General features: G+C 44.2%; 1 protein-coding gene across 11 annotated transcripts in view; it reads right to left on the minus strand.

Moving 5' to 3' along the window:
- Positions 1-2,223: 2,223 nt before the first annotated feature.
- Positions 2,224-15,155, minus strand: part of RBFOX1 (RNA binding fox-1 homolog 1) — a 2,175,109-nt gene continuing 2,162,177 nt past the window's right edge. For 3 of the 11 annotated variants that reach the window (XM_027117452.1, XM_027117453.1, XM_027117449.1), the window contains 2 exons: positions 6,487-6,562; positions 5,888-6,118 (listed from right to left, as the gene is read on the minus strand). In XM_027117452.1, coding sequence (XP_026973253.1) covers positions 5,971-6,118; positions 6,487-6,562 — 224 coding nt within the window. In that variant the 3' untranslated portion in view covers positions 5,888-5,970. Of the gene's footprint in view, positions 4,956-5,832; positions 6,119-6,486; positions 6,563-15,155 lie in introns of those variants that run through there. The other 8 variants (XM_027117457.1, XM_027117458.1, XM_027117455.1 and 5 more) reach the window with 7 other exon arrangements.

Genomic DNA, 15,155 nt, shown 5'->3' on the forward strand with positions numbered 1-15,155 from the left:
CTAATGGAGTCAGATTTGTGATGCATATTTTTAAAATATTTTTTTAAATTTAATTTTTATTTTTGGCTGTGTTGGCTCTTCGTTGCTGTGCACGGGCTTTCTCTAGTTGCGGTGGGTGGGGGCTATTCTTTGTTGTGGTGTGCGGGCTTCTCATTGCGGTGGCCTCTATTGTTGCGGAGCACGGGCTCTAGGCGCGTGGGCTTAAGTAGTGGTGGCTCACGGGCTCTAGAGCGCAGGCTCAGTAGTTGTGGCACACGGGCTTAGCTGCTCCGCGGCATAGGGGATCTTCCCGGACCAGAGCTCGAACCCGTGTCCCCTGCACTGGCAGGCGGATTCTTAACCACTGCGCCACCAGGGAAGCCCTTTAAAATATTTTTTAACATGGAGAAGGTTTTCCTATTTAATTAAAATACGGTTCTAAGAAAAAAATTACAGATGAGATGAGGCTCTGACTACCTCCCAGGCATTGTCCACAAAACAAATAAATAAGTACCAGCCTCTGTTTAGACACAAAGTCTGTGCATCACACCTAGTGGGCATCACCTCATGACCTTCCCCTGGCCCGTTAGCTCACCTCTGCCCACAATCCAGGTGGAGGAGACGGGTGGGCGTCAAGCACTGGCGTCCACTGGTCGAGTCTTATAAGAAACCGTTTCACTTCTGCCATCCATTTTTTATTTTCTTTACAACTTGACGTGAAATACATGTGCTTATCTCCGTTTTGGAGAAGAACCTGATTTGGGAGATTCACCTCTATTTATATCCTCCTATTGGGATGGGGCAGGGACTCAGCTGTAAGCCAGCGTTTTAGGAGATGTCCATCATCTCCTCACCATGTGCCAGGATAAAGCTAGGGACCTATTTTTTTGAAATTAATACAGCCTCACATATTTAGTAAGGAGAGTATTAGATGCCCAAGTTCACCATCACCACCACCACCATCATCAATAATGAGAGAGACTTTTTGGAAGAAGACGCAAGCTTCCCGGCCAACAGTCACTAGATGTGACTTTAGGCAGATCGTAGGACCTTTCCTTACCGTCTTCATTTATACAATCAGGGTAACACTGTCTTCAAAGATCAATGGACACAGAGCAATGGAAGTTGACTTAACTTGTACAGTCCCATGTGTAAGGAGTTTACAGAGAAGGGACCACTGAATATACCTGAAATGGTATAATGAATGCTCTGAAGACAACTGCGTTGTGGGGGAAAAAAAAATCAGCCTTTGGCTCGTAGAGCAAGACTTCTAAAATTGCTGAAATTTCCCATTGGGCCAGGAGAACAGGGACCCATTGTGGAATGTTGGACCTGCCACTGGCTTGCTGTGTGGTTCAGATAAATGAACCTCTTTGGTCTCAGTGTCCTCACCTGTAAACAATGAGCTTACAATTTATGAAGTACCACCGTAAGCCCTTCCCATATGTGCTTTTATTCCACATATCAGTATTAAAGGGTAGGTGGTCTTCTCATCCTGAATTATGGATGAAGAGACCGAGGCACGGAGCTTCGGTTTAACCTGCCCTTGACTGCAGCTAGCAAGGGACCGAATCAGGATTCAAACTCAGAACACCTGCTTCCAGAGCCCGTATTTTTAAAATCTTTGTGTCTTACCAACTTGATAGCAGTATTAAGTAAATAAGATAGGATTAAGATATTATTAAGATAACTAAATGGGGTAGATAATCCAACCCTGGTGGGAGCATTAAATAAGTAAATGAAATGAGGAACACAAGATTCTTGGTCTTAGTAAGCCCTCAGTAAATGTAAACTCTACCACTTATTAGTTTTTCATCTTCTTCCTACAAGTCTCCCTAACTGTTGTACTAGTAACTAAGAGTTGTACTAATAACTTAACAGATGTTAGTAGATGTTTCATTTGAAATGTACAGTAGTTGTTGTTGTTTTGTTTTAAACCAAAGGCTGATATTGCCATGCCAGGAAAGAGCTAGCTTAGTTCTGTTTCTTTCTTAAACATCTGTGGTTGGTTCCACGGACTTCTTTGGAAAGATACATGAGGAAGGGGAGCCCTCTGAGCCAGGCAGCCAGAGCACCTGCAGGAAGCACCTGGGTCTACCTGTGGCAACCAGGACAGCCCACTGCTCACCTGGGCGGCCCCAACCCATGGCCCCTGGTGGGCATAAGGGCAGTCCTGTGTGGGCGTGATGACTCCACTCCCCCAGGAAACACACAGAAGCCAAAGGACTCAGAACACAACTCATGTGGACCTTTTCAGACTAAGCTTTTATTTTTTGATATTACAAACCAGTTTTCTTTATTCACAAACCACTGTAAGTGATATAAACACTAATTTCTAAAGACAGATATACACATTTTCTGGGTTTGCAGATTGCGTGAGGTGTGTGTTAAGTCACTATATGCCACACATGATAGTAATCTTTTTTCCATAATTCATAATAGCAATAGTTATTTAGATAAATGAAAACATTCCAAATAAATACCGTTTAAAAAAATCCAAAATGTCTGTTTACATCTCTGACATACAGTTTAAAATGACTTATTGGCCTCTTGGAGGAGTGCCTGACAAAAGATTCTGTAACATCAGTTGGCACCCAGGCGGCTCTAAATGATTTTATTAAAACTACATACAATCATGGGGGAAAGTACAGCTCATTGATGAAAATCAAAACTGCAAATTAATTTTACTTGAACCAACACAGTAAGAATTCTATGTTTGTGATTCCAAATACAATGCAAATTCTGGATTTTGAAATCTGAGGCAAATGGGAGACATCACTCGAGTCTCCCGAGCCCTCTGTTCCTTCTACCTTGTTCCCCTTTGGGGTCGGATGCGGTAGCATTTTAGTACATCGTTTCCCTTAAAAACATCAACCAGGCACCCATTGTCATGACACCATCTTCCAGGTAGGGGGACGAGACTGTCTCAGGGATGCTCTGAAACACCCTCACGCGCCCCCCGCCCCCATCAAATCAATCTGGTGAAAAGAACATCTTTTTCTACTTTTGGCCGCTAAGCAGTTTTTTCCCCCGTTTTTCTCTTTTTGCAAGATCACGGTGATCTGTCTTAGATAGCGAAGCTACAGAAACTCGGTTTTCAAATCTCGTGAGACTTTATTTAATATCCAACCGATCTTACTGCATGCACATAGGATGACAAGAGAAAAGCTGGATCACAAACACTTTTTTTTTTTTTTTAAGTTTTGTTTGGTTTTTGTCTTAAAGCAGAGTTGTTACAGCAGTTTGGCAGGTCACAGCGGTGAATTGATAGCTTTACTAAAGTGCATGCCAGATGGCCTGCACCGCACACATGGAAATTTTACCTATGGCAGCAAAACTACTGGGGACGACTTGCTGCAGGATTTTTTTTTTATTTAAATACAAAAACAGGAAGGTCTGTGACACCCAACTTAGATTAACTTTGTAAACAGGACAACACGGAAAGACTTCAAACAGAAGAAGTATACGGACAAACTGCAATTTTTCGGCTGTGTCACTCGGGCCCTGCGTCAGAGGTGGGGGGACTTTGTTCTTTGGGGGATGTTGAGGGTGGGCCTACTTTTTTGCTTCCTTCTGACAAGTGTCCTGGGCCTTGGAGACAAAAAAAAAAACAAACTAAAGATACTGACTTGAGAGAATCCTCGGGGACCAGGAGGAATGGGAGGGCGGGCTCTCACGGACTGAAAAATTGCAGGTTGCTTACACGACACGGTCATGTTTCAAAAAGTACCGAGCGGATGAAAGTACCATGATTATCTCTACCCAATGACTGCAATACTTGTAAAATGCTTCTATAAATCCGAATATGATTATCATGTAATTCCATAAAAATTATACGTCTGTCTGTAACAGTTGTTCTACAAGGCTAAAACTAAAGCTTCATATGACTGTTTCTAGAACTTAACAATGCCACTGCACAGATGTAAATTTTATACATTTTTTTTCACTGGTACAAAGAATTTAAGTTTTTATTACTTTCTTTTTTTTGGAAAAAAAGAAAAAAATAGAAACAGTGCTTTTTATCACCTTTTTATTAATGTTATTTTTTTTCCCTCCCATAATATAAAAGTCAGCAATGATATCAATAATTTATTATACTGGAAGAAATATAAAAAGAATGCTTGTGGATGGCCTAACTATCAATCAGTCTTTTGCCTAAATAACTAGCGGCTGGTTAAGAAGCTGAATACCGCCGGGTGGAATGGTTTAAAGGGTGGGTTTGCACAGCTGCATTCAGCTCGGATGCACAAGTATTATTAGAAGCATCCCCTTAACAACATAACCTTTGGCTTGAACTGACAACGAGTGACTTAGAACCGTTGATATATGGTTGTTGGTGCAGTGTGGGTCGTTTAGATTCATCAGTTACTATTTTTTTTTTCTTTCAGCCAAACCCCAGTCCCAACCCCCTAGGTGCCGCCCACCCTTCCCCTTTCATAAAATAAAATAATGCAGATGCAGAAGAACATGACTCCTGTAGTCACTTACACGCTTCCCAAACAGCTGGTAACCCCAGTAGCTTAATATTCAGCATATATAATTCATTTACATGAGATGGCACTCTGGATATGGCCCTACACCAGTTTTTAGTCATAGCTAGCATCTCTCTAGATCAACCACAAAAACTCCTACAGCCAGCAACCAAACTACGGAACCTTCAGGAAATGAAAGACCCACAATATTAAAATACACAGAACAAAATATCTGAGGTATAAGATAAAAAATGTACTTTTTTTCCTCTTTTTATTTTTTTTTTAGATGCTAAAATGATGCACTACTGCATGTATTGCAATACCCAGGCCTCGGAAAGCTTCCTTTCTCCCCACATTGGAAGGTTTTTATGGTTTTGTCATTTAGTATGGAGCAAAACGGTTGTATCCCCCTCGGTATATACTAGCCTGCAATGAAGAAAGAACGAGACCCACATCATCAGCATGGCTCCTAGTCTTGGCATCAGTCAAGGGTGCAAAAGCATTCTGAAACAAAGCAATTTAAGGGGTGTGTTTTTTACATTTTCCTTTTGTAACACATGGATCATCAAAAAAGACTAATGTGAAAAACAGACACTCAGAAACAACCAAGACGGAGGCACCCCTACCCATCCCAGGTCACTCTTAGAGAACCGAAGATAGGGCCATCCTGACCTCCCCCAATAGCTCCTCATAACGAAAAATCCCTGTAAAACCAAGTTCCGTCGGCCAGCCCTGTGAGCTAAAAGGACTCGGGTACGAATGGACCACTGGAGGACTGGGGCTGTCTCATTCTGTTGGCTTGTTTGATTCGTTAATAATACTGTGTTCCGTCGGGAAAAGCGCTATCTACACTCGAGAAGTCGAATGCAGATGACTTACTGAATGTAGTCATTCAACGCTCCTTTCCAACACATTCCCCAAGTGGACTGGGTGTTGAAGCGGAGCTGATTGAATGCAAAATCAGGATGAGAATGTAAATCAGCTTCTTACTTGACTTGGCTCAACAATCTGTATGCAAGTTGCTCTTGAGAGAGGAGTTGTGCAGATGAATTACTTGATGTCACTAAACTTGTGCAAAATAATGGGTTTCCAAATCATGGCGGAATTTCTACGACCAAGCTCCAGGCAACTGTCTGGCCATTGGCTTTAGATGGCTTGGAGGTGGCACTCAACTATTTCCTTTTGCGAAAAGTTTTGGCGATTCAAACGAATGCCTATGGGGATTTATTTTTAGGAGAAGGACTGATATTCTCGATCCCAAGCAGAAAACTGCATGCCAAAAGCTTTGTAATGATTGCATACGCTCTCACGTGATGGGCACGTCTTACTGTACGTTTTAGTGCATAGAAGTTTGAACAAGTACAGGCAAATTCACCCCCCCACCTCCCAGTGCTGCCCTCCCCCCGCCCCTCCCAAAACAAAAACCCAGTCCCCCCGCAAAAAAACAAAAGACAACCCCCAAACTGATTCCTTCTAATTCCTTATGTACTAGGCACACACACAAAGTGTGCCCTTCTCTCTATTTTCTTTCCTGGGCGACTATGACTTTAAACATGAATTGTAATAGGGGAGGAGAGGCAGTCAGATTCTCAGCTGCCTGACAGCAGAGGCCTGGAAGTGTGCAGCTTAGCTCCTCTGAAGTCTGTGCTGGGGCTGGAACCTTGGGGCTATGTGAATGAGCAGCAAGGGAGGGAGAAAAAAAAAGAAAAAAAAAGTTCTGCATTGACACTGCATTCTGTTAGTGATGGATTTAATTATCAAAATGACTAATTATTCCATTAAGGTAAGTGCTCGGCTAGGTGAGACTTGCGAAATGAGAAATATAATAACTTACATGCACTACATTGCCAAGAAATTAAGACATTTATCAAGTTTACCGGGAGGATTAATGTGGCATTTTAGCTGCTGTTAGCAGGAGACAAATTCAATTAAGGGAAAGTGAGAGGACATCAACCGTCAACCCATCCTAAGGTCCCAGCTGTGGGGAGGGATGGGAGGCAGGAAGAAGTGAGGAAGAGGAGGAATTGGTACTCACCATGGCACCAACGCCGTAGGTGGGGGCTGGAGCAAGTGTGTGGTGGTAGGGGTCGGTAGCATAAACTCGTCCGTAACTGAAAGGAAGACAGAGGTGAAGATTAATCCATAATGTGCAATTATGAAGTAATAATAACAACCATAAAACACAAAATACCAAGACAGTGTGGAGGGGCCCTATTCATCTTGAGAAATAAGAAACATATTCCAATCGGCCCTGTAACATGAGAAAAGTCCATCTTATACAACACATTCCTTTGTCCACTTAACACCGCTGGTGATAAAGGGGTGTGTGTGTGCGCGTTTCCTCTCTCTCGCACACCCCTCACTACACTGCTCAGGTAGGTACCTCGAAGATGGAGGGAGGCAGAGGAAACAATTTGAAAGAGTGGTTTTAAGAAAGCCAGTAACCACAAAGGACAAGCTATAATCAAGAGAAATCGTCCTCTTCTACTAACATAGCTGTCACCAATCAAGCAAGACAGGGTGGATCGAAAAGAGTGAAGCAGCCCAGTCTGTACACTTAGGGTCCAACATCTTAGAATGGGAGAGAACAAATGGACTCAAATAGATGCATCCTTAAAGGATCCGTGGGACCGCCGCCCCATCATTCAAGAATCACAGCCTGATTTGATTTTGGTTCTTTCACCCCAGAACTTCTATCTCATCATCTACAGCCAGGTTCTGGCAAGGGACGTGTTTCAAACAATATATTTCTTGATGCCATTTCCTTATCTGAGTTTTTTATTTTCCTCTCTCTCTCTCTCTCTCTCTCTCTCCCCCATCCTCCTCCCTCCACTTCCCTGACTCCCAGCACAGGTTTTAGAATAAAAATGTAGAAGGGATGGAAGCCTAATGCATTGGATAGCTACAAAGTGTCTGGAACTGAACAGTGCAACAAATCAGAAATTAGGGTTCAGAGAAGCTGAGTCACTTGCTCAAGGTCACAGAGCTAGACAGAGTCAGAGCTGATCCTTGAATCTCTCAGGGCAACTATCACACCTTTTCCATGGTTCCAGGTACCCTTCGTTGAATGGCCTGCCAGATATCTTCTCGGAGAGAGTTTGAACATTGCTGTTTTGGTAACGATCAAAGCTGAGATGCAGGCTAGGTTAGGTGAGGGTCCCTGGAAGCAGAGCCCGAAATGGAGATTCTTCCGTACCTGGTTTGTTGAGGGGTGCTTTCAAGAGGAGACAGTGGCAAGCAGGTCGGAGAAAGGGAAAACAGAGAAGGACATATGTGGTCTGAGCCGGAGTTTAGCGTCTACCTGATCCTGAGAGTTGCACCCCAGAGCTGATCCCATCTGGAGGCAAGTGGGTTGGTTTTTTAATGTTCATGTACATTAAGCATTAGCTGTGGGCTTCCCAGAAGGGCAGAGAATAACTTCCTAGTTGAAGTGACTCTTTGGCAGAGGGTAAGGCTCTGCAGAAAGAGGCAACTGGGTGCCATTAGTGACCAACATTCACAGCGGCTGGGGGAGGGGTACACCAGCCACTAAACGGGGTAGATGTGGATTATCCACAGCTGTCAAGTCTTGAACTTTCCTTTAAAGAATGAAGGAACAAGGCAGGAAGAAATCGTCTGCCTGTGCTATCAACCCTGGAGTCTAATTTGCATGGACCTTATTCTTTTCCTTCCCTATCTATCTTCCCCCACCTGTCTTCCAATCTTCTTTCTCATAGTTGATGGATAAGAATGTACTGGATGGATCTCACACCATGGAGCCTGGGAAGGTGGGAAGAAGCTGGGGGAAGAATCTTCTAACTCTCAGGCTCTGAGTTAGACTCCAGATGGAAAACAATATATGATTATACCAAGTTCTCATTGGATATGTCTTACTCCCAAGCCCTCCTTTTGCTTGTTTCAAAGGTCCCTGAGCTCAGATAATCTACATGAGTCTTTGTCCTGATCCTCAAAAATAGTGACATGGGGCTTTCCTGGTGGCGCAGCGGTTGAGAGTCCGCCTGCCGATGCAGGGGACACGGGTTCGTGCCCCGGTCCGGGAAGATCCCACATGCCGCGGAGCGGCTGGGCCCGTGAGCCATGGCCGCTGAGCCTGCGCGTCCGGAGCCTGTGCTCCGCAACGGGAGAGGCCACGACAGTGAGAGGCCCGCGTACCGCAAAAACAAACAAAAAAAGTAGTGACATGAATAGATATTTCTTTTCTGAGATGACTCTGTCAGCGAAACTAACAAGTAGTCAACCCCCTCTTGCTTTTCATTCCTCAGGACACCCCTCATGCCTTTGACTCATCGAAAATGGCCTTTCATCAGATTCTCCCTGTCTGGGAGAAAAAGAAAACAGATGTACGTCCAAGACAGGGTGTGTTAAAACAAGAAGAATGATGACGTTTTTGAAAAAACTCTTATTCGTGGAGGTCACTCATGAAACCCGGGCCTCTCTACCCATTATTAGAAGTAGATACTAATAGGGGGAAAAGAACACGATGGATAACTTTGGTGTTGATTTTCGTTTCACGAGAAAATAAAGTCTGTCATGGGTCTGGAGAAAAAAACTGTTAATAGGATTATTTTTTATGTATTTTCATCTGGCAAAGCTGGTTGTAGGAACAGGCCGTAAACAGCAAAGGCAAACCAAAAATGCCCGGACACTTACTGAGTGAAGCCACAGCACGGTGTTCCTTCAAAACAAGTGTGAAAATGCAAACTCAGAGCAATGACGATGAGTTTTTTAATTTGGGGACCGGTTTTACTGTGGCAAAACGTCCTCTTTTGGGGAGACAATAGATTGGCAGTCTGAATGTATTCCCTGAAAACGCAGCCCCACTTCTCCTCTCGCATACTTTAACGGTCAGTTCTTATCTATCTATAACCCTGGGCCAAGTTTCAACCCCTGTGGAAAACCCAAGGTAACAGTTTGGCAGTGTTCCCTTCCCAGGCAGAAGAAAAATACAGCAGCACCGAACTAGTCCTTGCAAATGAGTGAGCTCTTTTTTCTCCTCAGGGTGACCTCTACCTTCAGAATCCGATGGTTTTATTATGATTAATAAATTTCATTTCCACAGAGGAAAAGGGACCATGTCAGCTCAAACTGAAAGCAAGGAGGCTTCTTTTCAAATGCTAATCTCTCAACACGCCCTTGTGTGACACTACCATTTAGACACAAGGTTATTAGGGAAGATGTGGACTTGAGCTCTACTCTTACAGCAGGTATGCCAGGCACGTCAGCGACCTCCTATCCTCAGAGCTGGCTCAGCACAGCCCAAAGGAAGAGTGGCAATTCCCAGGGACCTCAATGGGAAAGATGGGTAATGTCGTAAGACCGCCATGTTATGACTAACCCGCGCTTGTGGTCACCCTCCACACCACCCATCCCTGGCCAAAGGGGACAATAGTGCAATCAGGTCATGATGCTCTCTGTGGCCTCACATCCCATCCATCAGAAATTACAGATGAAATCTGAAACATGTCCACTTCACTCCACTCACGCTACCATCACCCTGACATAAGCCACGGGTATTTCATCAGAACCAAATCAAAAACAGGCTTGAATCTTGTCTCCTTGGTCCTACTCTTGCTTCTTCAATCCGCCAGCCATTTATATCTAAATCTATCTGTCTATCTATCTATCTGTCCCTATCTATCTATCTATCTATCTATCATCTATATCTATCTTTCCATCTATCTAATATCAATCTATATAAATCTAATCATATCTAATTCCCTTGCTTAAAATCCTCCAATGGCTGTCCATCGATCCTGGAATAAAATCCAAGCTTTCATGAGCTGCTCCTGGCCCGCTCTCAATCCTATCTTACTCCCCTCTACCCCTCGCTCACTGTGCTCCAGACACTCTGGCCTCATCGATACTCCTGGGATGCGTGCAAATTCACTCTCTCCTTAGGACCTTGGCCCGTGCTCATCTTCTATCTGAACTGCGTCCTTTCTTCCTTTATGTCTCAGCTCAAATGTCAGCTCCCCAGCGCTGCCTGCCTCCCTGATCGCTCTTTCTGAAACAAACATGCTTTCCAACCCCATCCCCATCCTTCACGTGATGGAGCAAATCTCCATTCATTTTGTTTCCTTCTCTACCTGATGATGTACCTGTCCCCCTCTGGAATGCCAGTCCCTCGGGGGCTGGAGCCCAGTCTACCTTGTTCCCCCTTTTCTCCCCAGTGTCCAGCACAGCATTGGCCATGGGGCAGGTGAACAAGGGACCAAGCCAACGCCACATGTTGAGTGAAGGCAGCAAGAGGGAGGAGTAAAGAGAGAAGAGAGGCCCGGGAAGAGCCCTGTATCCATCATAGTGATTCTGTCAGGAGCAAAGATTCTCGCAGCTATGCTTTCTGAAGATTCTAGGTCAGCTGCTCCCAGAGACACTCAAAACCCTTCAAGACGCTCAGAAGAAAACTTTCTTGAGACTCAAAATACACAGTGTGTCATTTCACATCACCCCTGAGAGTTCACAAAACAGAGGCCAAGTTGCCATAAAGTTCATCAAAGGGAAAGAACAAAGGAATAAAAGAGAACTGCTCTGCTGGCTCGTTCACCACAGCTCGCGGCCATCGTGAACACTCATGTTTTTTTGACCTTAGCGACAAGTTAAAACCAGGAGGCCAGCCTGCCCTGCGGAGGACAAAGGCTTGGGGCCACGAGATCCAGGTTCAAGTTCTGCCTTTGCAATGTCCTTGCTCAATGACGCAGGGTAATCTCTCTGAGCCTCATTTTCCTTGTTTTTACGTAAAATGGTTTCGTTCTGTCTGAGCTCTGCCTAATTCACAGATAAAGTGCATGAAAGGAAACCAGATACATTTTAAAGCCATCTACAGATAGTGGAGATTATGATACAAGGGTTCTTATATAGAATCTCACAAGCTAACCTTTCACTCCTGCCCAGACTTTTGGTCTGCAGAGGCAACCGAAAGATCCCATTCCAATAGAATCACGTGTAGCTCTAGCAATCGAGTCACAGATGCTTCTGGAGTCAAGATCTATCTCATTTATGAGTTACAGATGTAGTTGCAATTGCTATATTTGAACTTGAGGTTATGCTGGAGTCAAATGAATAAGTAAGCGCCTGTTGAATGGGAAACATGAGCCCGTGTTTGTTAAAGTGCTTTGTCAACTCTACTGAGAAATGTAAATACTACTTATTATTAACATCTTCTAAATCCGGGTGCAGCTAGCTGGATGTGAAAGAAATATGATAGGGCCATGTTGGTACCCTACCCCAGGGTTTTAACAATCAAGTGATTTTCTTATAGGGACATCGGAAGAACACTGTAATTAGCTTCACTCCATAGAGTTCACTCTATATATTTTAATTCAGAGTCTTTATGCTCCTGGGACCTTTTATTCTTACTTTAGCATCACCTCCCCATGCCTCCTGTCCCACAGATAGCTGGAGGGAATCCCTGTGAGGCAGAAAGATGAATAAAATGGGCTCAGTCCTCAGATGAGGTTCGTTCCCAGTGTGGTGTAGGCCTCCTAGACAGCCTCAGTGCAGCACGAAGGTGCAAAGGTTTGAGTCCCCACCACAAGGGGACATGCTACAGAGTATGCATTCAAAACAGGATACCTCACTAGGGATCAGAGTGCACGCCCGCAGTCTGCAATGCCACTGGGGCTACGGTGCCCTCCTAATAATATCTAAGATAGAGTCTGGAAGGGGTTTGGGAATTTCACTCATTCAAGTCACACGCCTCCCACACAGTGTACAAACAGGGTCCCACACCATGGCCCTATGGTTCTTACAGTCTGCTATTTGGAGAGTGATGGTTTAGCTAGGAAATGCTCCCCTTTCCTCTCCTGTGGTCATGACCTCAGCGGCTCATTTCCTCTTAGTGAAGGCACTCACTAAGGAATATTCCTCTATCACTACAGTAGCTTTCTCTGGTCTAATCTAGGCAATGGTTTATATAACTGTAGACCATGGGGGTGACCAGGCTTTAGTCTAAAAGCTTCCCAAGATACATTAGTCAGAGGGATGGTAACAGTCCCATAACTCAAAACCTCTAAGGAAGATAGGGTAGAAATAGAAGAAATGCTCCAAGAGGAAGCACAGGGAGTTATCCCCACCCCGACTCTCCTGCTGCTCGCCTCCTTAGCTTGGATTTGAAATGATTATCTTCGTAAATCACCTTTTCCAGTCTCATGATTCTTTTCCTCAGAAGTAGGAGGGAAAGCCTCTTCTGGGCTCTTTGGCTTCTAGATGGGAAGCCGCAGAGTTTGCTGCTGTACACGGATGCCTGTCCCGCGTCTGAACTGTGTGGATGTAAGTAGGCATATACACCCGAAAGCTGCAGAAGCTATGAGAAGCAGATCACATCCATGACAACTCAGATGGTACCACCCTTGCTATGCCTTCTCAATACCATTCACAACCTCTTCCTCTTACGAACGCAAACAGCACAGGTTTGAGGTAAGAACCCTTATTCTGGATTCATCGGAGCTGAGTACCAGCCTCTGTCTGGGAGTCGAGAAGACACAGTAAGTCCTGCTTTTGGTTACACAGTCCCTCCACTCCAGAATGTCTCCTCCAACAAAAGACGCATGGCCACACTCTCTTCAATGCCAAGGCCAAAGCCAAGGCCACCCTCCTTTTAGAAAGTCTGTTTCACCTTCTATGTGTCCCAACTACAGCTCTACCAAAATCTCCCATCATGCCTTGAAATCAACATGACACCCCAGATGCGGTTTAATCCCTGGGGGACCACAATGAACATTCTGTGTTTGTATCCCCCCGTGAGATCTTCAGTACACTTGCAGAGAAGCAAGGCTGCAGAGCAGGTAAGAATTCCTCAGGGTCAGAATTCCTAGAATCAAATTCTGCTTGTGCACTTCCCCTGCTGTAACCTCAGAATGTTTCTCTCCTCTCTGAGCCAGTTTCTCCGTCCATGAATGGAGATAATGATGGTGCAGACTGGTTGTATAAGGCTGTAGTGAGGTTGAAATGAGGGTTGAGGGTCACCGGTTACTGAGAACCCAAACAAGCATCAGTTATTGATGTTGTTAAGATTATTGAGAGGATTGCAGCTCCTGCCCTCTCTCTATTCTATGTGAGGTCCCTCCAGTAAAGCCCCTGGGATACATGTGTCAGAACTACCCCTGAACTGAGTGGTCCTTCTGAAGCCCTGTGTACCAGCACCCTCCACGTCCCATGTAAGCAGATCAAAGATTTTAAGAGGTTAACGAACAGGATGAGAAGGAGATAGACTCTGGGCCCTGTACCCCAGGGATGTCCTTCTAGAACACGCACACACACACACACACACACACACACACACACACACACACAGTCAGAGGCAAGATTAAAACATAAAGTCAAGACACACTACCAATGTCCAGGCTGCCCGTCACAATATTTTCATTCCAGGTGGTCTCTAAGAGACCAGTTCTTGGGGCACACACACTCTTTCAATATTCATTTGAGCAAAATGAATGAAAACACGGCTCTCTAACGTTACTCTCCATAGAATTATAACAAGAGCCACAAATGCTGTGACCGCCTGGAGGGGTGGGATAGGGAGGGTGGGAGGGAGGGAGGCGCAAGAGGGAAGAGATATGGGAACATACGTATGTGTATAACTGATTCACTTTGTTATACAGCAGAAACTAACACACCATTGTAAAGCAATTATACCCCAATAAAGATGTTAAAAAAAAAAAGAGCCACAAATGCGAGCCACAGAGGACACTGTAAGTTTCATAGTAGCCACGTTAAAAAAAAAAAGTAAAAAGAAAACAGGTGCCACTAATTTTTTATATTTTAATTTGACCCGACAGATTAAAAACACTTTAATGTTTTTAAAACACATTTAACGTGTCATCAACATAAAGATGATGAGTGAAGTACCTTACGTCGTGTTCGTACCAGGTTCTGGAAATCTAGTGTGTATCTGGACCAGCCACATTCCAAGGGCTCCATGGCCACGTGGTAATCGGCCACCATGTTGCAGAGGAGGACTCCAGAAAAACCTACTGAATGTCCTCCACCCACTGAAAGGCAGAAGATTCCTGACTGATCAGCTCAATGTTTCCTAGAGTGTGAGCTGAGGCCTTCTCTATTAGAATGGCCTGGGGGGGGGACTCGTAAGAATGCAGGTTGTCAGGCTCCCTCTCCAGACCTAGGAATCAGAATCTCTGGGGCAGGCAGAGGGGAGGATGGAGTGGATTCTGCATTTGGTTTCTTTTTTCAGTTTCAATATTTTTTATTGAAGTACAGTTGATTTACAGTGTTGTATTAATTTCTGCTGTACAGCAAAGTGATTCAGTTACCTATATATATATATACATATACATATTTATACATTCTTTTTTTATATTCTTTCACATTATGGTTTATCATAGGATATCGAACATTGTTCTCTGTGCTACACAGTGGGACCTTGTCGCTTATGCATTTGTAATAAATTCTGCAGGTGGTCGCCACCCACTCTGACATGGGATAACCACTATTCTATATTTTTTAAATTCTGCCCTGATTAGCCCTCCCTTACTCAGGCTAATTCAGAGCTCTCTGGATATCGTTAATGTTCATAAGTAAACTGATAAAGACATTTCATTTTTAGAAGGTATAATTATTGCATGCAACAAGCTTTGAACTATGCCTAGTACACAGTAAGAGCTCAATAAATGCTATGATTATTTTTACTAAGTTCCTTTGCCTATATGTTCCCTTATCACTCTGTGCTTCCCCTATTAGAACACA

Source organism: Aethalodelphis obliquidens, unplaced genomic scaffold, assembly GCF_003676395.1.
Source record: "Aethalodelphis obliquidens isolate GAN/ISIS:26980383/991018 unplaced genomic scaffold, ASM367639v1 scaffold18, whole genome shotgun sequence".
NCBI lineage: Eukaryota > Metazoa > Chordata > Mammalia > Artiodactyla > Delphinidae > Aethalodelphis > Aethalodelphis obliquidens.